Here is a 27,121-nt window from a genome sequence, read left to right as displayed (position 1 = left end):
AGAAAATACATATGTCTGTATGACTTTGTAAGATGACAGAAAAGAAGCCTATGCGTACTAAAAGCCCCATTTGTTCAGTTTAACCTATATATCTAGCTGTGCTCAGCAAAACATGTTTACATGAATATGATAAACTCCAGAGGACCTTTAGAAAATGAGTTTATTTTTGTAGCTGTTGTTCGTAACTATGGTAATCTGTTGGTGGAAATGGCTTCCATTGTTCCGGATGGATTGGTTTGTTTCTTCACAAGCTATGTGTACATGGTAAGTGGCATTGACTCTCTTTGTTTGGTCACAAATATTGCAGAAAGAAGTTCAATATACACAAATAATAAAGAGTATTTATTTGCATTTGTATCTGAAATCGAAAAAAGGAGATTTAAGTGAATATGTAAATCAATAATAAATAGAGATCTGAATGTACTACTGTATGCTTTATTTACACATGTATATTGACGCATTACAGGAGACAACGATAGCTAGTTGGTATGAACAGGTATGTATGCAATAAGTATAACATCTTTCTCTTTTTAGCTCACCTGACCATAGGCCATGTGAGCTATTGCCATCACTTGGCGTCGGTCATTGTCGTCATTGTTGTCTGTCATCGTTTCTTTAAACATCTTCTCTTCTGAAACTACTGAATGGATCCTGCACAAGATGACCACTTAGATTTTTGATTGGTGAAAACACATGGCCGCCATTACTAAAAATAGAACATAGGGGTTATACAGCAGTTTTTTGCATATATCTCCGAAACTGTTAGGTTTAACCAAACTGTGTAAAAGTGTTCACCATGATGAGATTTATCTATGGTGTAATTTGGGTGAAAATCTGTTGACCCACATTGGAGTTACTGCTTTTTTTGGACGTTTTTTGCTGTTTTTGATGTTATTACTTTCAAAAATCTTCTCCTCAGAAACTACTGTACATAATTCAATGAAAGTGGATATTACTGTTTTTTTTAGGGTATCCTAAACAAAATGACTGTTTGGATTTTTAATTGGTTAAAAAAAATATGACAGCCATTACTAAAAATAGAACATAGAGGTCAGACAGAAGATTTCTGCATATATCTTCAAAACTGTTAGGTTTAATTAAATATTGACATGGGTAAAAGTGTTCACCATGATGAGATCTTTCTGTAATGTAATTTTGATGAAGATCTGTTGACCCACATTGGAGTTATTGCCCAATTTGGATGTTTTTTGCTGTTTTTGATGTTATTAGTTTCAAAAATTTTCTCTTCTGAATCTGCTGTTCACATTTTAATGAAAGTTGGTATTACTGTTTTTAGGGTATTCTTAACAAAATGACTGTTTGGATTTTTGATGCATGAAAAACCATGACCGCTGTTCCTAAAAATAAAACAGTACAGTTTTTTGCAGAAATTTCATAATCCATTGAATTTAGCCAAATTCTGATGGGGGAGTAATATTGTTCGCCATCAGTAGATGGACCTTTGCCAAAATTTTCAAAATGATTTGGATCTCACTAACCACTTCCGGGTCAAATGGCCACCCCCTATGTAGTACCAAAAACACACTTAACCTAGACTTATGCATTGTAAGTGCATTATTTGTGTGTATTATGATTAAAAGTAGTCAAAGTAAAGCTGAGAATGTGTACTTTAAAATCATATATGTAATTAACTACAAAAGTGTATGAATATTGTTTACATGTGTGAGTAATTTGCCTCCATGCTGTCAGTTAGCAGAACAGGTAAAAATGTGGATTTTCAGTAATATTTATTCAAGTAAATTTTGTGAAGAATTTCTGCAATCATCATACCATTAGCATAATGATTTTGAAAGCCTTATTTTCCAAGCTTTGCAACGGTATGCAACTTTAAGATGTCGTATGTCCTGGGAATTCACAGTGAAACTGAAAATATCTTTTTTAACATGTAAAGTAATGGAAACTTTAGAAGTGGTTAGTGAGACCTTGTTGCCTGTTGTAGGATTTATGGCCCCTGAAACAGATTTTTTTGTTGTTTTAATGTGTACAACTCTCTGAAATCCATTGGAACAAAATTTAATAAGATTTCAAGGATAATTGGTTTATACAGTAAACATGGTCTCCTGATATGAATTGTGAAGATGAAAATTTTGGATAGCCGTGGTTTAACTTTATTTTATGTTCTTTTTCAGAACCCCTGCCCAAATTTTTTTCCAGAGGTTCTAAAAACATTTTGAAGGCATTTCCAACATTTTACAGTGCCTTATGTACTCTTCTGAACTTAAAGCATTCTTCAATATATGCTACACTTTGTTCATATTAAAAAAAATTCCCAAAAATTGGAGGAGGCTTCCTCTTATGGCCCTGGTTAATGACTGCGTTCATCTATACTATTATACCGGGTACTGTGATCAGCATGACAGAATGCTTTACACTGATTTTGGTTAAAGCTAACTCGTAAAGTCAAGGAACAATTACAAAGCAAAGAAAATTCAACAACAAACAGAAAGAATAAACATAGAAAGATCAAGGTAAATAAACGAACCAGACTCAACTGAAAACAGAACAATAGACTAGGTGCACTGGTAGGGCAAGTGTCCTTTTCTAGACACATCCTCCATGTTAAATAAAGATACCTTATTTCCCAATATTCCCTATTTCTACCCAGCTTTAATACCTTAATGCTTCAATTCCATATGTTTATATGGAAGAGTGTTTATTTCTAAGGACTCTCTATGTGTATTAGTTTTGTCCTAAATAGTATGTTAGTCTCAAACAGAATATGTTGCAATACATTGCAGATAATCCAAACTAACACATTATTGACAGTCATTATAAAGTGGCAAATGGCCCAATTTCAAAATAATTTTGTTTTCATATTTAATGCAGACAGTATACTGAGTTTACTATTTAGATGTGCATGAAACAAGATAATTTAGTATTAGGTGCTAGTAAAGAGAGATCTTTTGTACTCATTTCCAAAATGGTAGCAGAATACCAAGATTTAGATGTGAAACTATATGTTGTAACTTGACACCTCAAGTAGTATGTGGTATGGTTGTGTTTCACATGAGGTGCCACTAGTTTCAAAATGGTTTGTCAGATTTTGTGATTTAAAGGTCATCAATTTCTTAAAATACCTATGTATAGTACCAAATATAAACTGATAGGAAACAACTAGTCATCAGACCTGTTTAGTACATGTATAGTACCTACACCAAGTGACTGGCAAATCTTCCAATCTGATAATAAGTAGTATACACTATGACTTTGGACATTAAGTACTACAGTTTTTATGTTGTTCACTTCATGGAGTAATATGTAGTTTATCTTGATTTCAGGAATCTAAGGTAGACCATACCTATTACACTGAGCATTCTTTTCTGTCGTCTTAAAAAATCATTCAGATATATATTTTTAATGAACTGATGATATTTAAAATGATATAAAAACAATATGTTTAAATTATTTTAAAAGAATTTTTGACATAAAAAAATTGTATGGTAAAATTACAAACATGGGTTGTAAAAAGCCTCTTGGAAGGGAAGATAATTGGTGGGAAAAAAGTAATGGGAATTTCAGTTTTTTTGTATTACATATACAAGAAAAAAGTCTGATGAGCCCCCAGTTTTCTTTTTGAAGTATAAAAGTTGTTCTTTTTATAAATTTAGAAGAAATTCTGTTTACCAGTTTTTTATAGTATGCGAAATAGTGAAAGAGTAATCAAGGGAACCAAGGATATAGCGGTAATCAAAAGAATGTAATCCAGGGATAAAGACCAGACATGGAAGACAGACACACACAACAAAGAACACAAAGTAACTAAAATCATACATACAAAGTAACAAAAGCAAATGAGCAATTCGGACTCCACTAAAAACTGGGAGCGTGGACCAGGTGCACCTGTAGGGTAAGCGTCCTCTGCTTTTCTAGAAACACCCGCGGAATTGCCCGGAGCATGGACCAGGTGCACTGGTAGGGTAAGCATCCTCTGCTTTTCTAAAAAAACTCTGCCGAGTTGCTCATAAAAAGTCCAAGTCCGGGGTAGGAAAGTAAAAACAATGACCTGTTGAATAAATCAGTTTTCATGGTGCAGGTGGATACACCATAAAGATCCACAAGTTCATGATGATGACCATAACTTCTGTGGTGATGACTTCAGTCTTGTAGCAACATAACCCTGTTCCAGAAGCCTATTTATTAGAGTTCTTGTGTGATACAAAATGTTTGCGTAGTTTCGGCAAGCTCTGGCATAATGTATGAGTTGTGATATGAACACTCCATACGCAGATGCTGAAGGGATGTTGCTACAGATGAAAGGAAAGTTGACAATTTTGAATGAAAAGTCATCACGTTTGTCGTAAAGTTTGGTCTGTAGTTTTCCTTTACCATTGATTTCTAAGTGTAGGTCAAGATATGAGGCTGACATCACATTGTCTGTAGTATCCTTTATCTCAAGTTCTTTGGGGTAGATGCGATGTATCAAATCCCCAAAATTAGGATTGATTAAAGATAATACGTCATCAATACAGCGGAAACTGAGATTAAAGGATCTATCCAAATGATATTCTTTCTTTCAGATCAGATCGGCTATAAAGTCAGTCTCATAAGAGTGTCGGAATAGGTCAGCAAGTAAAGGAACACAATTTGATCCCATTGGAATGCTGACTGTTTGTTGAAAAACATGTCCACCACACTGGACAAATATGTTGTCGATTAAAAATTCCAGCATTTTGTAAACATCCTCTTCTGTATATTAGGAAGATGATTTGGAATTATTTCTTACTAAGTATGAGGAATCTCTACCAAGAACTATATATTTTATCTAGGTGTACCATCTTTTTTGGAAAAACAACAATGTATAATGTTTTTAAGTTGGGATTTTAACTGAGTATGGGGAATAGAAGTATACAGTGTTGAAAAATCATAGGTTTTAATGCTATTATATTCAGATAATAGTCTTGAATTGATTGTCTCCAAAAGATCTTTCGAATTTTTTAAGATCCACATTGAATTAATACCACTACGAGTAACTAGTGTTGTGGTAAGACTGCAGACCCTGTTTGAAAGTTGTGAGTATAAAAGTTAAAAGTTTTGAAAGAGGTTTGGTGGTACAATTTGCAGATCCAGCTATGAAAAGTTTGTGTGGATTCTTGTTGAGTTTAGGAATCCAGTACATACACGGTAAATCACAATCATTGTCCTTGGTAGAGAGACCAAAAGAGGATAGCACAGTTTTATGGTTTCCACAATCTGTTCTTTGGAGAGTGTGGTAGCAGTATAGGTCTTATCACTGTTATTGTTTTCTATGTCTACCTCTGATAATAGACATTGGATGTAAAACCTTTTGCAGACAAAAACAATGTTATTTTGGGCTTTGTCTGCTGATATGACAACATATTTGTCATGTATAGTAAACAATGTTTTTGCTACATCAGGGTCTTTGAAAACCGATGTAGCCTTGGCACTCATTGATCATGACCTACTTAAAACTTCCATTCGTTTCAAAATTAAAGACCTCACGGCCTTTAACCACTCTGACAGAGAATCAATGTCTTGTTCTCGTTTTATCCATTTTCTTGCATAGTCCTCGATGGCATCCATAAGAACTTTAAAAGTTATAACTCTAATTTATGGAGCATTAAGACTCAATTATCCGGAATCAAGTTAGGCGACCTTTGTTGATCTGGAATCAAGAGTTAGGTGACCTTTGTTTTTTACGTTAAAAATTCTTAAGTATGTTCCTAATGTAATCTTCCAGAAAAAACTAGGAAATTTTATCTGCTAGAAATATTAGGTATGATCTACCTTAAATGATTTGAACACTCTCAGCATCTCTGTACTGCCTTAATAACTAAACCGGGTTAGAAATGCTTAATGTTAACATGCTTTTGAGTCTTGTTAAATAAAGTTTGTCTGATGCAGTTGTTATTTTCTATTTATTAGTTCAATTGATGTCAGATGCCATTAACAATTTGGTTGAAGATCAACTCCTCAAAAATAACATTTGAATTAAACTTTGCAAGAAAAATAAATGAAAAGCATTCTACAAATGATCCAGCTTTGGTTCTGCTTGTTTCTGAATAAGATTGCTGTCAAAGATCAACTCCTCTGAATATACAGGGGCTAATATTATGAAACCTGATAGGATTGTTTGTCTGAATCCTTTAAAAAAAACTTTCTAATTTTTGTGCGACTGAAGTGGCAGATGTGGCCAATCAATTTCCATAGCTACACTGTGGAAACACATTTTGACCTATGTCCCTGCTAATACGGAACCAAACTTGGCAACTTAAATGAATTGGATGACTTCCCTGTGCACCCACTCCCCTTTTTTGGCCAAATTTCACATTTGAAAATTGGGTAATTTCAGTCAGGCAGGCAGTGGGCAGAGGGGTGGGCTGGGAATTCTTTTTTGGTTACCCTTATTTCAGCCTCTTGATATATGGTATCCGATATCATTGGACATCTACTTCCTGTTTAACAAAATTCTGCCTTTTTCTGCCTTTGTCCTATTTTAAGATACATGTTCATTTAAAATTGTTGATGGTGAAGGTTGTTTGTCCAGTATTGTGTTTTCATTTTTATATCGTCTGTATGAAAGCAATCACTATCTATGGTAATATAATTGTCAGTCCTTCAATACTGGGAGAATTTACATGTCCTACACAACTGTCTTCAGTTATTGTATTGTATCAACATAGGACTCTTGTCTAGTAGATCTCTTTTTTTTCACCATATAATATCTAGGGTGATGTCATCTAGTAATATGGATCTTTATGAACTTGTACTACAATACTATAATAGTGGGGTTGGGATTGATTTTGGGGATGTGGGTCCCAACTGTTCAGGAATTAAGGGCAAAAAGATGTCCAAAACTTGCATTTTATACAATATTGTAGAAATTATTTTTTTCTTGTGAATTTTAAATGGGTTTAATTTATTGTCTTGAATTCATGAGGTTTGTTGATATGCTGATTGGACCCTGTGTTCAAATCAATGTACACAATTCTAATTTGACTGATTTCATAGAATATTGAATTTTAGGGGGTTTTATGATATGCTTAATCTAAACATGATTTTAGATTTCGTAGATTTGTCACAATGTTTAAATCAGTTCAAATTAGGTCTAAGGAGTCAAAATTAATCTTTGTTTTGGTTGAACTCTTGTGGTTCTTTGATATGCTGAGTCAAACCATGTATTTAGATTTATGATTTTGAACCATAATAGAAAATTTGTCAAATTGTAATTTTTAAGTTTTATGACCATATTCATTCTGTGCCAGAAAACTATACTGTGTAACATTTAATCACAATCCAGAGATGTATCAAGTTGTGAAGGTACTATCCATTCTTGCCCCAAACTTTTCAGGGTTCAACCTATATGGTTAAATTAAGCTGTGCCATGTGGAGTATTACTTTTTGTTCAGTATAATATTGTCAAGCTTAAAATTTGGGCTTCTTCTGCATATTACTTTGTCTTCTTCTCTGCCTGCATTTAAATACTTGGATATATCAGGATACTTCTTTTACTGATACTGATTTACTTGTATTATAAATGTGAAAAACAGAGAATGGGATATTTTCGTCTGTTTGTGACCTTAGACCTAAAACTGTGAAGGGATTTTGAAACAAATAACAATAGGTCTACTCACAGACTCTACTAACACTAGACGTATTGAGACACATCCAGTAAAATAAAACTAAACAAACCTAGTTAAACTACACTGACTTAGTGGGAAAAGATACAGAAGCATAAAAAAGGGAAATTTAGGGTATGCAATTTTATTTTAACAAAAACAGAACATATTTATATGTCATAGAAAGCCCTACTTGGTTAAAAAATTTCCTTCTTTAGAGGGGACGGAAAATAAATTAATTAGTCATAATTTACATAATCACAGTGACAAAATAATCAGCACAATTTTACACAAGCACTAAACTGTGCATTCAAATAAAATAAATATATCACAATGTTAGCTCAGATTCCACTGGCGAATACTGTCACAATGGTAGCTCTGACCAATACTTTAACAATAATAAGACTGACCATTGGTGTCACATATCAGTGGGTACTGCAATGATAGTAGATAACTGCTGAATTATGTCAGCATTGTTAAGAGATGGATTTTTGGCATCACGTGCTAGCTGGTGACAAATATCAAGTAAACGCTCTTCCATTTGTCGTTTCTGTACTTTAGGTCGTGTGTTGTTGTTACGGTTTCGTTTATTAGCAAACCAGGACTTCACCTGGGTGACACTGATGCCTCCCTCTCTAGCCATCTGCTCTTTTTCAGCTTTGTTTGGGTACGGACTGTCTTGGTGTGTCTCATACCACTGCATCATTACTCTGATTGCATCATTGTTTAAAGGCTGATTATGTCTCTGACGCTTTGCACATGTCATAGTTTCAGTCATTTTACGCTTCCCAATGGATGTTTGCACTTTGCAAGGCACTTTCAAAGTAGTTTCCACTATTTTCGACAAGTTTTTAGCAGCAAGATCACTGGATGAAATATCATTTGATTGAATTTGTCTCTCTACAGCAGAAATGTCATCAGAATAATTGGCAAGATTAAGCACTGAACTTGTAGCTAACTCAGGTGTAACTTCATTTCTGTCAAACTGCTCATAACGCAGGCTGTTAACTGCAGCCACATTTTCTTTGTTTTCTTCATCAGAGCTGTCAACTTTGTTAATGTCGTCTGCAAACTTTGACTGGTATGTAGAATGACTACTGTTCTGTTGTTGATAAGGATATACAGGAGACATATTAAGATCAGAATTATAACCACTGTCTTGGTAACATCCCGCCATTTGTAGATACATCAGTGAGGAATTCTGGGAACTACACATCGATGAGCTATGAGAATAATAGTAATGACGAGCACTTGCCTTTTCTGCTGATGAAGTAGTTTTTAGCTCTTGCTTTTCGTTGGGTATATTTGCAAGTGCTGAAATCAGTTCTGGTGTTGAACATCGATCAATACTATGTGTTGATGTTGGTGGTATGTTGTAAAAAGGCATGGTCACTGGTTCTGGTTTCACATGATCTGCTTCCACACTACTCTTACTGTGCATGTAGTTTGCAGCATAGTACCAGTTGTACATAGGATAGGTCCATTCTGTGTTGCCATAGTGACTGATATCAGTTAAATTGTGACTGTAGTCATTTGGTGTCATAGATCTTGGCTGACAGAGATGGATTCCTGTGTTTGGTATTGGTGAGAAGCTCCAAGATGGCAGTGATTTATAGTTCTCTGTGGTACCTGAAATGGAGAGCATGCAAACTTTACTGAATTTGGTTTAAACAAAAGAAAGTCTCTTTCAGTCAGGAAGAGTTGGTAAAAATTTGTAAAAAATAATATTTTTCTTTGTATGATTCCTGGTTGCATTTTTACTGATTGGGTTGCAAAAATATAAGCTTATCTATTCTATGAAAAAAACAAGTAGGGAGGTATAAACCAAATGACTGGGTCTTTATACACCTTAACACTTCAATTCCATGAAATCTGTTGAAGTACATAGTAACAATCTACCAAAATATATGGAAAGCTTCCACGGAGTGTTATTTTTAGTACCAGTATATACAGCGTAAATATTACAAAACATGGCAGTACAATATGACAAAAACATGACATGACTTGAGAGGAGTATCTTCCACAATTAGGACATACAGAAAGACAGATCTAAAAACTTTTACCTTTACTTTGCTGTTTCAGCATATACAAATTAATATGAAGTAGCTGAATCAGATGAATATGATTTGTATTTCTGTTGGTATTTATAGATATGGAGCACTCTGGCAACAAAATGTGGTATTCAGTTTCATTTTAAGAATTTTTTTTTATCTTATTAAAGTGGAGTGGTTGATCAGAACATTCTTTTATATTTTGACAAAAGAATTTAATATTTTGATTTTTAAAGTTAAGATGGTGACTAATTTAAATATAATTTAAAGTTTCTATGTTATTTTAAAGTAGTTCCTTACAGTTTTTAAAAAAGTCTTAAAAAACTGAGATATTTAAGGAAGGTTATTTTTATCTGAACATATCGTTTAACTGCAAGCTTCAACTAGCTAAACATTTTGTCAGGGGTTGGCATGGTACAAAATGTCTCTTCATGGGTATAATATTCAAGTTCTCTATGCATGAGGGCAATATTTCCTGCTACACAGTTATGCCACAAATTCCATTGTATTTTTGCCTATTTAGACAAATAAAATTTTGCTTCATTTTGCTCACAAGTGGAATGAGTTATGATTAAACTTCATTAAGTTTAGTTATTTTTAGAGGGGACATATTCAATACACACACCAAAAAAAAAAGGAATCAATTATGGCCAAATTTTTATTTCTGAAACATATCCCTTTGTTTTCAGAGGTTTATAACTCTATAAAATTTACTAGAAACTGGCAGGTGGGACATATGTTATACATAAATAAACAGAAATCCAACTCTGAAGGAAGGAGGATTAATCCATAGTACAACTTAAAGAAAGGGTTGCCAAAGCTAGGCTTCTGGATCAAATTAAAAAGGTTGGCAAACAAGTTCATCCTTGCATCATATCAAGCTAGACATGGCTCTAGCAATGTTAGAAATGGAAGCTCTTTTTTTTTTAATTGGGAGCGAAATTCAACCCTAAATTTTGTAGACTAGTATGTAAACAGCTAGGTTATTTATATCTAGTAATTAATGTATGGGTTGATTGGTTATCATTATTATCAGTTTTAGTGACATCATACTACATTTTGCCCAGAATAAAACATAAACAAACCTTTAGTACATTTAAGTATATATATTATTGAACAGGAATAAAGTGCACTTCAAAATGTTTTTTTTTAAAGCCAGCTTTTGCAGTTTATAGAAGATATGTATCATGTATACCTTGTGTTGGTGTGTCTGGAGTATAGAGTTCTGTAACAGATTGATAGAGATCATCAATGTCTGCAGGCTTGGATTGGTATACATCTCCAATTATTGGGGTTTTGTTGCCCTCTCTGAGTCTATAGATATCTGTTGTGCCTGGTGTCTGTTCCCTTGGTTGTTGATAATCTTTATGTTCCTCCATCAGGTCAGTCTGAACCTAATGCACAACTCAAAATTGATTTATCCACAAGTTTTTTTTCTCACAGGAATGGAGGCAAAATGTCAATGCATGAAGTTTTTATACACTTCCAGGTTAAACAGTTCATTTCAAGATTTGATGACATTTGATTGGCTTTGAGTTTATTGTCAATTTGCATAATTATCTGTGATTTAGCCCAAGCTGGTAAGGAACTAGACCTGTAATTGACAATGTTTGCTCAAGCATGACAATTGTCCACAAATTTACCTGTAGGAAGGAATCTAGGTCAAACACCTATACAGTTATACAGTAAATGAGTTATCTTAGTGTTTTATAGAGACATTGCCATTAAGCTCATTGTTGTTTTGAAAATTTTCTAAATTACATTTGTTTTGCTTTAGGTTTTAAATTTCAAATTTCAGCTTTTCTCAGGATTGGTGTTAGGTTGAATTATTTAACTTGAATCATTTTTGTTTACAGTTATATAATATTATGATAGATAAAATTTAGTAACAATGTAAGAAAATACTATTTTATGGAGTTTGTAAAAAATAAGAATTCAAATATTAAAATCCTTTTCATTATTTTATACAGTAATAGTAGTGTCCATCCTTCCTTCTGTTATGCAGATCTAGAGGGTACCCATCTCTTATATGTTATTTCCTCTTACATCACTGGATTAAACTTTCACAGAATCTTTATTATATGTTCCCATTGTGCACCTCCTGTTTTAGATTTTGATCCCAATCAATTTAGAGGTCAAAAGGTGCATGATGTTTTTTTTTATAATTTTGGTTATTGATCAGAATTTTTTTCTGAATATTTTTATAGGTGTATAATATGAGATTTATTAACTTCTAGTGTATAAGCATTTCTGTTCTAATATGAAAATACAGTATATTTATGATTTTTCAAATATTTGAAATAATTATTTTTCAATTAGAGATGGTGTCAGGAGTTTACCAACCAAGCCAAGATAATTATTGACATGATTGGATCAAATTAATTTTATTTGTCAAGAAATCAGGGCTTGACAGTTTGATTTTAAAGTACATAACTTTTGAAGATTGTTTATGATTAATAAACAATTGGAGTTATCTTTCTTGGAATGTTGAAAAGGTGGAAGTTCTTTCATGATTATGGAGTCTGGATAAATATTTGAATTCAGTTTGATATGTTGTACCTGTGTGATGATTTTTAATTAGCATGTGTCCATGGCAGGGTTTCATTTAATGTCCATTAGATGCCCTATTTTTATAATTTCAGGGTATTATAGATCAGATACTGAAACACAAGCTACTGTTTATAGAGACCCAGGATGCTGCAGAAACCACTCTTGCTCTGTATAACTATCAAAAGGTATTCATCTTAAAGCAATATGACTGTACAAAGTCATTTTCAGAAACATTATATGGGTGTTTGCAATATTTGGCATATACCTGATTTTTTCATATATATATGCAAAAAATGTTTTTGGTCATACATGTATGAAGGTATCACACTGTTGTTGTTGGTATCTGTTCAGTTTATTCACAATAACTTTAGTAAAAATTATCCAATTGTTTTTAACACATTGTTCCTAGGGACATGGGGGAGGGCCCTATGGAGGTTTTTGCCCCTTTAACACATTGTTCCTAGGGACATGGCGGAGGGCCCTATGGAGGTTTTTGCCCCTTTAACACATTGTTCCTAGGGACATGGCGGAGGGCCCTATGGAGGTTTTTGCCCTACCCATTTGGAATTGAGCAGCTTTAAAGGGGAAAATAGGTGTTATATAAGAATTGATAGAAAAAAAGCTTATTGTTGGTCCAATTTTTTCTTTTTGGTCCAATTTTGAACATTTTTAATTAATTTCAAATTTAGTGATATATTGTGTCCAAACCAGTTGTTGTGTTTGTGATGAACTATAATTCCCAATGCTTATTGTGTCAAAAACTGATATTTTGTTGACACTGTGCCCACTGTTCAGGGTTCAACCACTGTGATCCAAGATTTTTTGAGAAGCTATATATTTTAAAGAGGAATTTAGACAAATCCATATGTATTCAGGGAGGGCATTATGACCTTATATTTAAACTTGCACCTTTTTGCTTTCAGGAAGTGACCCAATTATCCTAACTCTATTTTATAGCTATTTATAAGCATAATATGATAGAAATAGAATGATTGTTTTTACGACCTTTTTATGACCTTTTTAAACTCTTATTCCTTCATTACACCAAATTCAATCCAAGTATGACCTTTGTGGTATGGAACAATTTTGTACAAGAGCTGTAGCAAGCCTGAATGTTGTGTCAATAACTGCCCAAACAGTTCTGGGTTTGACCTTTTTGGAGTCATATCAATCTGCCTGTCAATTTAAATCCTTTGTAATCTTCTGTTTTACTGGTAGTGCATTAAAGAAACTTTAGAATTTGGTAATTGTTTTTTTAGAAGACTTTTCTTGGATGATGAGGGAAGGCTGTTTTGAAATATTGTACTTATTTACATTTTGTAAAAAACTGCAAATTATGATATCACAATGCTACTTTCTCTTGTGATGTCATTACTTAAGGTCAACTTTTGACTTTTTGTGATATTGACCCCAGGCATCTCTGCTGTATCAACACCATTTGTATTAGGAACACTTTTCTCTTGGTGGTATTTTTTTCAGATTTTTACACCTTTCTTTCTCTCTTCTGTCTTCCTGTCATCTATCTGTCCGTCATTCACACTTTACATGAGCTCTCTTTCAGTTTTTTATAAATTTCTTTGTTTTTGAACTAAGGAACTTTTTTCATACAAAAATGAACAAAGTTTATGTTCTTGAACTATAGCATTTATAAATAACTATGTAAGTACCCTTTCCACTTAAATAAATTTCATATTTTTATGATCAAGAGTTATGGGAGGCCTGATTTTTCTGTTTTTGGACTATAACTCAAAAATACTTGCACCCATTTTCATTAAGTTTTGGAAGAAAGTTGACATCTATTGATGTAAGCTCCCTTACAACTATGTGAATTCCTAAGTTTTGTTTTCAAGTTATGGGACTTAATTCAAAAAAAGGTGGGATTTCCCATAATTGCACATTAACTTCCAAAGGCTTCAATTAAAATCTCCCTTTTGATTTTTCTTTATTTCAGATTATACATTTTTTTTGTTTGAGACTTTATTTTTAAAAATACAAGAAATTCAGTTTTACTTTTCAGACTGTTACTGAAAAATGCTTCTACCAATTGCCATGAAATTTTTAATTTTCACAACAACTGAAGGTTTTGAAGGTCATTGATTCTATTCATACAATATAAATAGAGATCTCACAACCTTCAGTTTACAACAATTATTAAAATTTTATGAATTACAATAAGCAATATGACAAATTCTTGTAGAGATAGTGTGTTTTTATATGACAGCAAAAAAAATATTTATGCATGTATCATGCTGTCAGCATTGTCTGCATTGTCTGTGTTGTCATCTATAGACAATGCATGTCCAGATAATAAACTGTATATTTCTTTCTGAAATTATACAACTACAGACCATAGCATCAAAGGATGCTTGGGATTGATTTTGGGAGTTTATGAATTAGAGGCCACAAACAAGCATTTTTATGATGACCGGACATAAATTGAGTAAATGTGAATGGATTCTTTTGAAATTGTGCTAAAAGGTGTAATACCACACAAAGAAGGCTTGTATTGTTAGTAGGAGTTGACATGAACCATTTAGAAATTAGGAGCCAAAAAAAAAGGGCTAGAACATGTATTTTCCTGATTTCTGGATTTACTTGACTGTAAGTAAATGGATATCTTTAATGTTGTAACTGTATGTTGCCATACCACCACAGGAAGGTTGGGATTGATTTTGAGGGAAAGTATTTGAACCATGTAAAGGGCCTAAAAGGGGTCAGAAACAAGGATTTTAATGATGTCTGGACTATAAGTTAAGTTCCTGTAAATTGATCGCTTTGAAAAGTCATACCACAAGAGGACTACTGTGATTGATTTTGGGGTTGTGACTTGAACTGAATAGGAATGAAGTGCCTTTTCCTATGTACAGATAATAACTTGAATAAAACAAGGTGCAATTAACTCCAAAGAAAGGTTGGCATTGATTTTGGGAGTTATGATTATCAAGGAATAAGGGGCTAAAAAGGGGCCACTTGATTCTGGTCAAATTCAGAGCTGTATCGAGCTTGAATGGTGTCAATACTTGCCCAACTAATGAGAGTTTGACCTATCCTGCAAAGAATTTTATTGTAAACTGTGACTATGTCTTACCAAAGATAAGTCAAAGTCTAATATGATTATGAGAATTAATTAATACTTGAGTTGTCTTTATTGGCTTCATTTTGATTTTTATTTATCATTCCCTCCAGAGACAAAATTGTTTTGGTATATACAAATCAAATTTTCTGTTGGTTTGTCCAAGTTAACTTTTTATAAATGTTGTTACAAGTATTTTAGTAGGTTGACCACTCCCATTCTGATCAAAGTCTGCTTTAGGAAATGAAGAGCATTATTTTCTATGGTGTAACCAATACATTATTTAATAGGCAGCTTTATTTCAGACCTAGCAAGATCTGGATGTTCTAATTCACATCAACACTATTCTATTTGGCGACATCAGCAAAAATTATGAAATTCATTGTGCAATTTTCAAATGTGTATAAAAATCTTTCTAAGACTCTGGACACTTCCTTAGGGAGTGAGTATTTGCATTATAATAGATGGAACGGGGAAAGAAAACTAAATTACAGTTATTATTATTATTATTGTTTTTATTCATTATTACTGCTAATATCAATTTTAAGTTTTTGTTTTATTATTTTCCTGTTCTTTATTTTCTTTCCTTTTTTATATCACTACATGTTCATCTCAGTACAATTCTGTATACTGTTTAATGTCTGGTATTGTAATGCATTATGTTTAAGAAGAAGGCACTTTAAGATGAATAACTTGTTCCTGACCCAATTGTCATTGTTTTGACAATAGAATATGTTTAAACTAAACTTAAATCTTATCCTGTGTCAAACATTTAATCTCAAACTTGCAGCTATATCAAGTTTGAATGTGTCCATATTTGCCTAAATTGTTCAGGGTGTAAATTGCTCATCCTGCAAAGCATTATATTCTTTTGTATTTTATTTTTTTTGTAGGCATGTGAGAATGGTCGAGGAGCTGTCCTACTTTCAGTGGCCCGAGGCAAGGTATCAGAGGGTATAGACTTTGGTATGTTTGATTTTTTTGGTATTACTCAGCTGTGAAAATAATGTATTAATTAGCTATGGGATTATAGATTATAGTTTTAAAATTTATGAAAAATGAAAGAGATACATTAAAAATAGCTATGCATTCAATTTTCAGGTTCCCATGGAAAATGATGCTACTGAAAACCTGTACATATCTCTTTGTTGAATTGAGTTTTTATGAATATAGTACCATCAACCATGGCCACCTATTGGACAGCAACATGTTTTATGTTTTTGGAATTAAATTATAAGGATTGTTTAAGTTTTCTTGGTCAAAACTATTACATACATTAAATTGGATCTCAGATGAAATAAAAAACATTCTCAATAAACTATTACATACATTAAATTGGATCTCAGATGAAATAAAAAACATTCTCAATAAACTATTACATACATTAAATTGGATCTCAGATGAAATAAAAACCATTCTCAATAAACTATTACATACATTAAATTGGATCTCAGATGAAATAAAAACCATTCTCAATAAACTAAAGTAAATATGAGATATGGTTGTTAATATTAGAGTGATTCAGGCTAAAATTTAAAAGTGCTATTTCAGACCACCATTTTGGAAGAGCAGTGCTTATGTTGGGAATACCTTATGTTTACACCCAAAGTAGAATTTTAAAGGTAATATTTTCTGCGAAGATGTAGAATACAACAAACATAGAATTCTGAACATAAGACTTACCACAGAGATGTGGAATACAGCCAATTTTTAACGGCTTTATTTTAACAATTTTGTAGAACTTTATTTTGACTGAATATCATATTTACTGTTTTTACAAAATAAAAGTTCTGTTATCCTGGGTACTAAAATATTAGTTCTGTCTTGGTACTTAGATATTAGTTCTGTTATCCTTGATACTCTGCCTAAAACCAGACAGATGCTTTTGAGGGATGATTCATGCATTTCTTTAATCCAAATATTTTTTTTATTGAAAATCATTCTGTAAGCCCCATAGAAACTGTATTAGGAAATGAGTGCAAATAAATTAGTCCACTGGAGATATTAAAACTTAAAATTTGGTTATGTTCTACTACAGAAAAAGTACAGAACTTGCCACCAGAACTTTTACAGTATAACCAGTCAAAAAATATTTCAGGATTAGCAGCAGATCTAAGGACATGAACACAGAGTTGTTTTTAGGACCTAATAAATGTATTTCGACAGTTATCTGGTATGATGAATCACCCCCTGTCTGTTTTTTAGGCAGAACTATACTTATACTAGGTACTTAAATATTAACTGTTTTCCTTGATAGTTAAATATTAGTTATGTTGTCCTGGGTGTGACAAAATAAATGTAGAGAGCAACTTGGTTTAAGGGGAGAAAAAGTTTACAAAAATGACAGGCATCATGATACCAATAGCTGACCTTCAGTCCAGAATCTTGTTGTATAAACATTATGTAGATTTTTTCTTGTTGTTCACCTTTACACTTGGATTTCTGCTTCCTCCTCAATCTGGTTGTCTTCTATAAGGCACCCACTGTTCCATTAATCTGGTTTTGGATTGTTGCTGGTAATGGCCGTACATGTCTCAATGCCTGAGGATCCTTGCATGTCATGATAGGGACACAATGTAGATGGTACAACTTTTATCACTCTGATGTCATGATAGGGACACATTGTACTTCGCAAAACTTTTATCATTCTGCGATAGGGACACATTGTAGGTGGTATTCATTGTAGGTGTTACAACATCACTCTGTTCAGATGTTGGTTTAGTCTGTTTGCCCTGAAGATGACAGTTTGGTTGACCATGACAGCTGGTGGTAACTGCCATGTTGTTGCAATTTATTATAGAGAGATTTGATGATGGTCTTCATCTCTGCTAGACAGACTGTATTTTCTCCTGTTGTTCTCCAGCACATTGAACAGTTATCTTTTTGGTTTACTGTGTACCAGTGGCAGTAATGGAGTTTACTGCATGAGAGTTGTCTGACAATTAATACTGATGTTTGTGTCACAAGTTTTCGGTGAGGTTACAGCTAACTAACTATTGCTGATTGTAAGCCAAAAAATTAACCTTGTGATTTGATAATTCTAGCTTTCCATACTTTAATACGGAAAACCATTATTATATACTGTTTGACTGTATGAAGAATACTTCTTGCAGGCTAGATTAGAGTATTTGAGGGACCAGTTTCAGATAAAAGAGAATGATTTTCTAACATTCGATGCTATGAGACATGCAGCTCAGTGTGTGGGGAGAGCTCTACGAGGAAAAACTGACTATGGAATAATGGCATTTGCTGATAAGGTATTGAAATGTTTTAAGCTGTGCCAGGTTGCCGTCTTTAAAAACTTATTTGTTTTGCTGCCACGTTAGACAGTTGATTGATATGATTTGTACCATAGAGAATGAAAGTTACTTTTGATTTTGATACCAGCAATATCATGTGAAATATCTCGATGAGTGCATAAGTGCAAAAGGAGATATTCCACAAAGTATCCCAGGATAATCCAATTTTGGCATTTTTAATTATTTTGATGTACAGTTATATTTGGGGCAACTACACAATGTTTGCTTTAATGTCACTTTCATTCAAATGACCAAGGTACATCATAATCGCTCCCAGTGTTTTCATGTATGAAAGATAGATGAATATTTGTCAGCAAGATCTAAGAAAAACATTACAGATTACTGTTAAAATGCTGTATTATATTAATGCCAAGTAAAGATATATAGCTTCTTACATTTACGTGATATGTGTTTACCCCATTATTATATATTAAACAAGTGGCTCTGTGAAAATTGTCCTCTATTACTAGCTTACCCCAGTTTATATTTCAGTTACTTCAGAAATGTGAGAGTGTGTATTGCTATTTTTATTGCTTTGTAGAGGTTTGCCAGAGCGGATAAACGAGGAAAATTGCCACGCTGGATCCAGGAACATCTTAAGGATGAGTTATGTAACCTATCAGTTGATGAAGCAATACAAGTTTCCAAAAGATTTCTTCGGAGGATGGCACAGCCTTTTACAAGGGTAAGTTTCTAGTGGTATCAGATCCTTATCAGAACCTTAGGTCTCACTTTCAGATCAAATGGCCACTCCCCTATGTAGTACCAAAAATACACTGAACCTAGATCTATGCATTGTAAGTGCAATTTTTGTGTGTTTTCTGATCAAAAGTAGTCAAAATAAAGCTAAGAATGTGTACTTTAAAATCATATCAACAATTTACTACAAAAGTGTATGAATATTGTTTAACGTGTGTGAGTAGTTTGCCTCCATGCTGTCGGCAGAAGAGGAAAAAATGTGGATTTTCAATATAATTTATTCAAGTAAATTTCGTGAAGAATTTCTACGATCATCGTACTATTGGCTTAATGAATTTGAATGCCTTATTTTCAAAGCTTCGCAATGGCATGCAACTTGAAGATGTTATTTGTCCTTGGAATTCACAGTAAAACTTGAAAATTACTTTTTTAACATGTAAAGTAATGGAAACATTAGAAGTGGTTATTGAGACCTAATAAGTAGGATTGTCTTCTCTTGCACCATTTGGATGATAATTAAATATGTACAAGGCAAAATAACTTGCAAGGGGAGACTTTCAAACATAACATTTATTATAGGAATCAAATAGAAGAATCACATTGCAGTATCGCAAATATAACTTTAAGTTGTGATATAGTCGTGCAATAAATGCGTCTAGAACCAATGTAATATGATATTACAGTATTACTGCAAATGATTTTACATATTTATTTCAGTACACTGTTAGGCAGAGGAGTATTCATATCTTATATATTACTCCTCCCACACCACAGAATGGAATTAAATGAAATCCTCGCAGAATCTTTATGACATGATATTCCTATTGTGCACCTCTTATTTAAGATTTGATCTGAATCAATATGAGGTATCACATGGCAAAACATTATGAATATGGGGACATGGGGTACCGAGCTCTTATCTGTTACTCCTCCTACACCACTAAATGGAATTTAATGGAAATATTCACAGAATTTTTATTACATATTCCGATTGTGCACCTCTTATTTTAAATTTCGATCCAAATCAATTTGGTTTTCATGTACCAAAAAAAATGGCTTTCGTCATTTATGAAAAAGGGGACATGAGGCTACCCATCTTTTTTCTGTTACTCCTCCTACACAACTGGATAGAATTTAATGAAACTTTCACAGATTCTTTATTACATATTCCTGATGTGCACCTCCTTTTCTTGATTTTGACCCAAATCAATTTGGAGGTTTTATGTACCAAAAATTGACTTTGTTCCTTATGAATACGGGAACACTGGGTTGCTGATCTCTTATCTGTTACTCATCCTACATGTCTGAATGAACTTTAATGAAACTTTCACAGAATTTTTATTACATGTTCCCATTGTGCCCCTCCTATTTTAGATTTTGATCCAAATAAATTTTTTGCAGGTGCATGTTATCAAATGGGGATGGGGTCGTCAAGTTCGTGAGAATTGCTCTCAAGTTTTTCTAGTTTGTATTGGATTCCTTATGAAAGTCCATACCTTCATTTTAAAATCAAGTTACAGATATATCTTATGGTATTCAAATTATAGGGGTTCAAAGGAGGCCACACCCAAAAATCAACATATATATTTTTTGTTTGATTTTGAACATTTTTTTTATTAGATTTCTCATAAAAAAAAACCTGCCTGAAAATGTCAATCAGATTTCAGATTTCTCTTACAGATTTCAAATTATAAGTGGCAGAAGTGGGTCACACCAAAAAAATCAACTTGAATATTAGTTGTGACTTAAATGGTTAAGGAGAGGCTTAACAGGATCACATTGATTCTGGCAAAATTCTTATCCTATGTCAATGTTTAATCATAATAAAAATTTAGAGCTGTATAAAATTTGAATGATGCAGGTGTCTATACCTGCACCAACTGTTCAGAATTTGACCTTTGGGTTCATTTCAAGATGCTCCCTGTGAAGCATTTTTTAGTTTATTTTCTTGAATTCTTTTTGAACAATTTTGGTACTCTGATTGTGTATTTGACTAAAGTTTAAATTTTCTCTCTGATTGAATCAGTATGGTAATGATATTTACAGATATTAAGATGATTAAATTATCCATCAGCGAAGTCCTTATAATGATATACATATTTAACTTATTATAAACTTATTATAAACTTATCAAGTTTTAATTTCATATTTGTAGGAAGACCAGTTGGGTGTGTCATTACTGACAGTAGAACAACTTCAGTTAGAGGAAACAAAGAAAAAACTAGAACAAAGAATGCAATATGTCTGATGTGAGTGATTGTACTACATCACAAGTTGAACGGTTACTGGGATCTCATTGGTTATTGTGACTGATGGAACAGTCCCTGGGATCTCATAGGTTAATGTGACTAATGGAACAGTCCCTGGGATCTCATAGGTTTTTGTGACTAATGGAACAGTCCCTGGGATCTCATAGGTTAATGTGACTGATGGAACAGTCCCTGGGACCTGATGGGTTATTGTGACTAATGAAACAGTCCCTGGGATCTCATGGGTTATTGTGACTAATGAAACAGTCCCTGGGATCTCATGGGTTATTCTAACATTGTTAATAGTTGTATGATGGTGCTATTTGCTGCATTTATCTCCAGTTTAGATGTTTGTCATGAAGTTTATTTATAAATTTTGAAATAAAAGTTTTAGTTAAAAGTATGTTATCATATTACTTTTTTGTAGGCCCTGCATACAATATTTTTGGGATATATATGAGTCACCCTGTCTGTCTGTCTATCTATCTGTTAATCTTTCCATGTCTCTTTTAAGGGCAACTCCTCGTTAAGTTCAATTGAATTTTATAGGAAATTATGGCATCATATGAAGGAGTATAACTAATGTGAAAGGGCTCCATGGGATTAATCCAACTTCAGTTTTGTACATGTAACAACATTGTGAACCACTCGGGTAGATGTACCCTGAGGATTGCCATTGAAGGACTCCAATCAGAGATAATTGAGTATTTAACTCCATTTGAAGCAGGGAGTATTCCTTTTGTGAGCTTCCTCAAAGTACTTCTATTTCGAATCTTGACAAGCATACATAAAGCAGTAAAAATACAATAGTAAGGAACACAGAACCATAGTAAAAGTTGGAAATTGATGCATTTTTTTTTACATTTCAAATTCTTATACAAGTATATTACAATACTAGCTGATATTTTTTTAGCTAAAATGGCTTAAAAGGCTATGAGAGCTTTCATCTTCACTTGGCGTCTGTCATCATCGGTCGTTAACTTTTCTTTAAAATCTTCTCCTCTGAAACCACTCAGTGGATTATTACCAAACTTAAGTCAACAGCATCCTTAGGGATTGTATCGATTATATAGATCAAGTGTAAAACATGGCAGCCAAGGCTATTTATAGTCCACAGAGATCAAATCACCAATTTCTACATATATCTCAGAAACTAAGAGATACTGGAAAATAAATGTGACCATCCTTCTTCAGCTTGAAGAGCCCTATGAAAGTGTCAATTGGGTCAAAGTTAACAGATGACTCTTTGTTAGATTTATTGCCCTTGAAAGGTGAAAAATGACGGTATTTGTAGTTTTTAGCCAATGTCTTGAAAACTATTATAGTTAGGAAAAATCTTTCAATTAATGAAATGATCTTTATGATAAGGCCTGCAAAAGTCTCCATTGAGTTAAAGTTGTCTGCAACTCTTTGTTATAGTTATTGCCCTTGAAAGTTGTTGGATGACTCTTATTTAGGGTAAATGCCCTTGAAAGGATAAAAATGGCTATTTTTGGCCAATAACTTGAAAACTATGATAGATTGTGAAATACCTTTTGTTTGATAAAATAATTCTATTGATAAGGCCTACTAAAGTCCAATGGGTCATCAAAATTGTTGTATGACTCCTTGTTGGAGTTATTGGCCTTGAAGTGCAAAAACTGAACCAAGTGAGTGTTTCGGGCTCCTGGGAGTCTCTTGTTTGAATGATGCTGTATCATTTTTCTAATAGAAGATTCTCAAAATCTAGTTTCATTATTGTAATTAAAATTAGTGACAGTAAATAAACACCAAATTATGTCTTTACATAACTTCCTGTGCATCCAGTTTAGAAAGGTTAGCCGCTGATTAAACAAAATTTCACACTAGAAACATATATCTGATCTTAGAACTGTCACTATGAACCAATAATATGGTGTGTCAGTCTCTCCAATGTGTTATACTGACAGAAGCAACTCAAGTGAAAGTGGAGCATGCTTACCCTACCAGTGCACCTAGTCCTTTCGACCAGTGTTTGTAAGAGTCCATTTTGGAGTCAGGTTAAATAAAATCTAACAATAGGAAAAAGAACAGATATGGTGAAACCTAACAAATGCACCAGTGTATAACCTAAATATATAATAGTAAGTTTTGAAAGGTCTGCCTCGACAACAAAAGTATTAAAATCCACTTTTCTCCATGGAATGCCTCAGCATACAACATATACTGGTAGACATAATGAGATATCTACATTATGAATAACCGCAGTTACTGAAAGCTAGCTCAGAACATATTAAAGAATGACAATACCATCAAAACTACCAGCATTAGAAATAATCAGTAACTACAATTCCAGTAGTACTAAATAGGAAAGAATCAATGTAGTGCAATATTAAAAAATAACTTGTTTTTTAGTAGGGATGCAATTAAGGTTCAAAGAATAGACCATAACTTGAAAATCGTATCCTTTACCAGTTTTTTTTTTTTTTGAACTTTTGATTACCATAAATAAGTTTAAAATATAATAACAAACTAGGATATAAAACAATATCATAAAGCAATATTGGGAAATGAAGTTGTACTAACTCAGATATATTTACTGTTGTAGGTAGTACTGACAGCAGAACTTTGCACATACACTGTTCAAGAAAAACACAAAAATATTCTGAAATATAATTTTGATCCTGTAATAAAAGTTAAATTTAATTCCCTACTTTTTATAATAATTGTACACAACAGTCATATGTTTCATTAACTGAATTTAATTTTTATCCACAGCAGCCATATTCTTAACAATTACAAAGTACACCTCTCTAAAGAGAGTTACTTTCCACTAATTCTACTGGGAATTTTGACATAAATCACTTAAACCAATTATTATGTGAATACAATGAATACATTGAATACATTGATTAAAATTTATAAATAGTTGAAATATTAGAAAGTTCTAATGCTTGTTTTTTTGCCATACACAAACCTACTCTAGTATTTTGTAGCAATGTATAGATATCTAATGTGTTACATAAAAGTAAGTTATTGTACTGAATGTTTAAAAGCTAAAATGGTATACCATCATGAATAAAATGTAAAATAAGCATTAATGTTTTAACATAAGTACCTATGTAAAACCAAACAGTACTACTCTAGAACATATGATATAACTGTTACTCAGAAATGACTTGAAATCAGATATGGAAAGAAAACTTCTTACATGAATAATATTGTACTATACAATTATTAGAATCTAGTACCATATAATATTAGATTATTTAATATTGTTTCAATATGAGGGAGTTTCTCATGCAAAGCTGCTCCATGAGGTGAGCATGAGAAACTCCTGCGAGTTGTTTTGCTGAAATGTAAGGTATTAGTTTTCTTTTATTTTCAATAGTCCTGACCTAAATATGTTTATAAGTGCTGCAAAATTTCCTTTCGGGACTATTTTTCGGCGACGTGCTACGTGACATCACATCTTATGCAGCTGTGATACTTATCATTTGAAAAAAAAAATCAGTTAACTATGATGGTCACGTTTAAAATTTGTGGAATAATTATGGGATTTATTCATTCTAATCGGGTAAGTTACTGTATTTTATTACTTTCCATTGTACACAGGCAAATGTGCCACACATCAGAATCATATGGTTTGCACCATATGATTATCATAAATCAAGCACCATATGATAATCATATGTTTCGGTATACATATGATTATCGCATGGTTATCATATGATAATCATATGTTTTTCACAAACATATGATTATCATATGTTTTTAAGCCAAAATTACCATATGAGAATCATATGATAATCATATGACTATCATATGTTCATTATCATATGATTGTTATATGATTACCATATGATTATCATATAAATCGAGCACCATATGATTATCATATGTAGCACATTTGGCTGTGTAGACTAGACAATATTGCCACAAATTAGCCATTACTTCATACACAGTAAACAAAGAGATGGTTATTTGGGTCATCAAATATTCCTACGCGGTTGCTTGTATGTGACACGAGGACATAGAAACTAGCAATAATTTTCATTCTCACTCGACTGGCGTGAGATTGAAAATTATAGTATAGCAAGATCAAAGGGATTTCAAACAAAATAGCGATAATTATTGAAATCTTCTATGCTTGATTTACAGGCAGCACTATGCCACAATGAGCCAAAAAACAGACTTATAAAAAAGAAAAAAAATACTGAAAATGTAAAATCTAGAATAATATAAATAATTACCAAACATTGCACTCATATAAGTCATAAACTTTATAAAACAGGTAATAGATCACAGATAAAAGTTATAACACTCGGAATAGTTAAATACATTGCATACACATTGTGCACTCTGATCCAGTTATTAAAAAAAACAAAATGTTGCATGCTTGTAAATAAGTAAAAAACCTGGAAAGGGTATATATGGTACAAGTCACGTAAAAATCTGACATAGAAAAGTGTAACGGATAAGGTGACTGTATTATAGCCCACTTAAATGAGTTTTACAGCACATATATATATACATCTCAACATCAGAAAAAAATATCAAAAGATGAGGCAAGATGGGATTATCTACACAAGAAGTATTGTGCCTACTGCTAAGGATATAGAACCTAATAGGTTTATTATTTTCCTGAACTTCCCTTTACAGTCCCTGAAGGTGTCTTTACAGTTGTGACAACTTTCTTTGTGGTACCAGCATTCTTTTTTTGATTTTCTGGGGTTTTTTTAGTTTTTGTTTTCCCAGTGGTTGTTTTAGTCTGTTTCTCAAAGATTTGATTGGATTTATTTCCTATTGCTTCTTCTGATTTTTCTGCATCAATTCTAGCATGTTCCTTTTTCACCATGTTTTTCAGCTCCTCCTACAAAACAATACATGTTCATTGCAACTGAATATGGATGTCTGACTACATTGTAGATATTCCTATAGTAAAATGCTTCACAGAGTGCAGCTTGATACAACCACAGAAGCCAAACCCTGAATAGTTGGGGCAAGTATGACTTGACACAGGATAAAGATTTGACCAGGAAGAGAGTGGTTACTTTTTGGTCCTTATTCCTAAATAGTTCCAGTCAAAACCTACAATTCCTGTGGGTATATAGCAACTTGTGATACAATGTTAAAGCGATCCATTCCCTTTCACTCAAGTTATCAACTAGAAATCAGAAAAAAAAATACAAATACTTGTTTCTGGCCCCTTTGTGGCCCCTAGTTCTTACTTGGCTCAAGTTACAACCCAAAAATTAATCCTAGACTTATCCCAGTCTTCCTTTAGTTGTATGGCACCATGTAGTAGATCCTTTTGCTTTGTCTAGAGTTATTATACAGACATAAGAAAATTGCATGCTTATGCCCCCCTTTTGGGTCCTAATTTCAGAAAAGTTCAAGTCTATTTTTTAAATCAATCCACCTTTTTGTCTCCTAAGTCTAAACTGGTGTGTGCCATTACCTTTAAAGTAAATCCCAGTCCTCCTTTTGTAGAATGTCACATTGTAATACAATTTCAAAGAGATTCATTCACTAAGTATTTGTCTGGACATCAGGAAAATGCATGTTTCTAGTCCCCCTATCATAAAAGTTTAAGTCTTTACCCCAAAAATCAATTCATGTATTTCCATAGTTGTATAGAGTA

At 33.0% G+C, this 27,121-nt stretch overlaps 3 protein-coding genes across 6 annotated transcripts in view; 1 reads left to right on the top strand and 2 right to left on the bottom strand.

Moving 5' to 3' along the window:
- Positions 1–21,746, top strand: part of LOC148623452 (general transcription and DNA repair factor IIH helicase subunit XPD-like) — a 102,048-nt gene extending 80,302 nt beyond the window's left edge. For 3 of the 4 annotated variants that reach the window (XM_088565250.1, XM_088565249.1, XM_088565251.1), the window contains exons 18-25: positions 173–264; positions 467–496; positions 12,292–12,384; positions 16,166–16,238; positions 16,824–16,894; positions 18,386–18,529; positions 19,113–19,256; positions 21,426–21,668. In XM_088565250.1, the coding sequence (XP_088421376.1) occupies positions 173–264; positions 467–496; positions 12,292–12,384; positions 16,166–16,238; positions 16,824–16,894; positions 18,386–18,529; positions 19,113–19,256; positions 21,426–21,518 (740 nt within the window). In that variant the 3' untranslated portion in view covers positions 21,519–21,668. Of the gene's footprint in view, positions 1–172; positions 265–466; positions 497–12,291; positions 12,385–16,165; positions 16,239–16,823; positions 16,895–18,385; positions 18,530–19,112; positions 19,257–21,425 lie in introns of all 4 variants that reach the window. The other variant, XM_088565248.1, reaches the window with a different exon arrangement.
- On the bottom strand, positions 7,873–11,152 carry LOC148623453 (uncharacterized). The gene is made up of 2 exons (XM_088565252.1): positions 10,845–11,152; positions 7,873–9,227 (listed from the first exon to the last, which is right to left on the bottom strand). Exons 1-2 carry the CDS (start codon positions 11,026–11,028, stop codon positions 8,017–8,019), a joined length of 1,395 nt encoding a protein of 464 aa, XP_088421378.1. The 5' UTR covers positions 11,029–11,152; the 3' UTR covers positions 7,873–8,016.
- A 2,392-nt stretch (positions 21,747–24,138) lies between the features above and the next one.
- The window catches only part of LOC148623451 (NAD-dependent protein deacetylase sirtuin-2-like), a 31,284-nt gene continuing 28,301 nt past the window's right edge, over positions 24,139–27,121 (bottom strand). The window contains exon 15 of the mRNA XM_088565254.1: positions 24,139–26,350. Coding sequence (XP_088421380.1) covers positions 26,114–26,350 — 237 coding nt within the window. The 3' untranslated portion in view covers positions 24,139–26,113. The remainder of the gene's footprint in view (positions 26,351–27,121) is intronic.

Source organism: Perna viridis, chromosome 2, assembly GCF_037379345.1.
Source record: "Perna viridis isolate PV_CMFRI_1.1 ecotype Kerala chromosome 2, ASM3737934v1, whole genome shotgun sequence".
NCBI lineage: Eukaryota > Metazoa > Mollusca > Bivalvia > Mytilida > Mytilidae > Perna > Perna viridis.
This window is presented reverse-complemented; position numbering and strand designations above follow the sequence as displayed.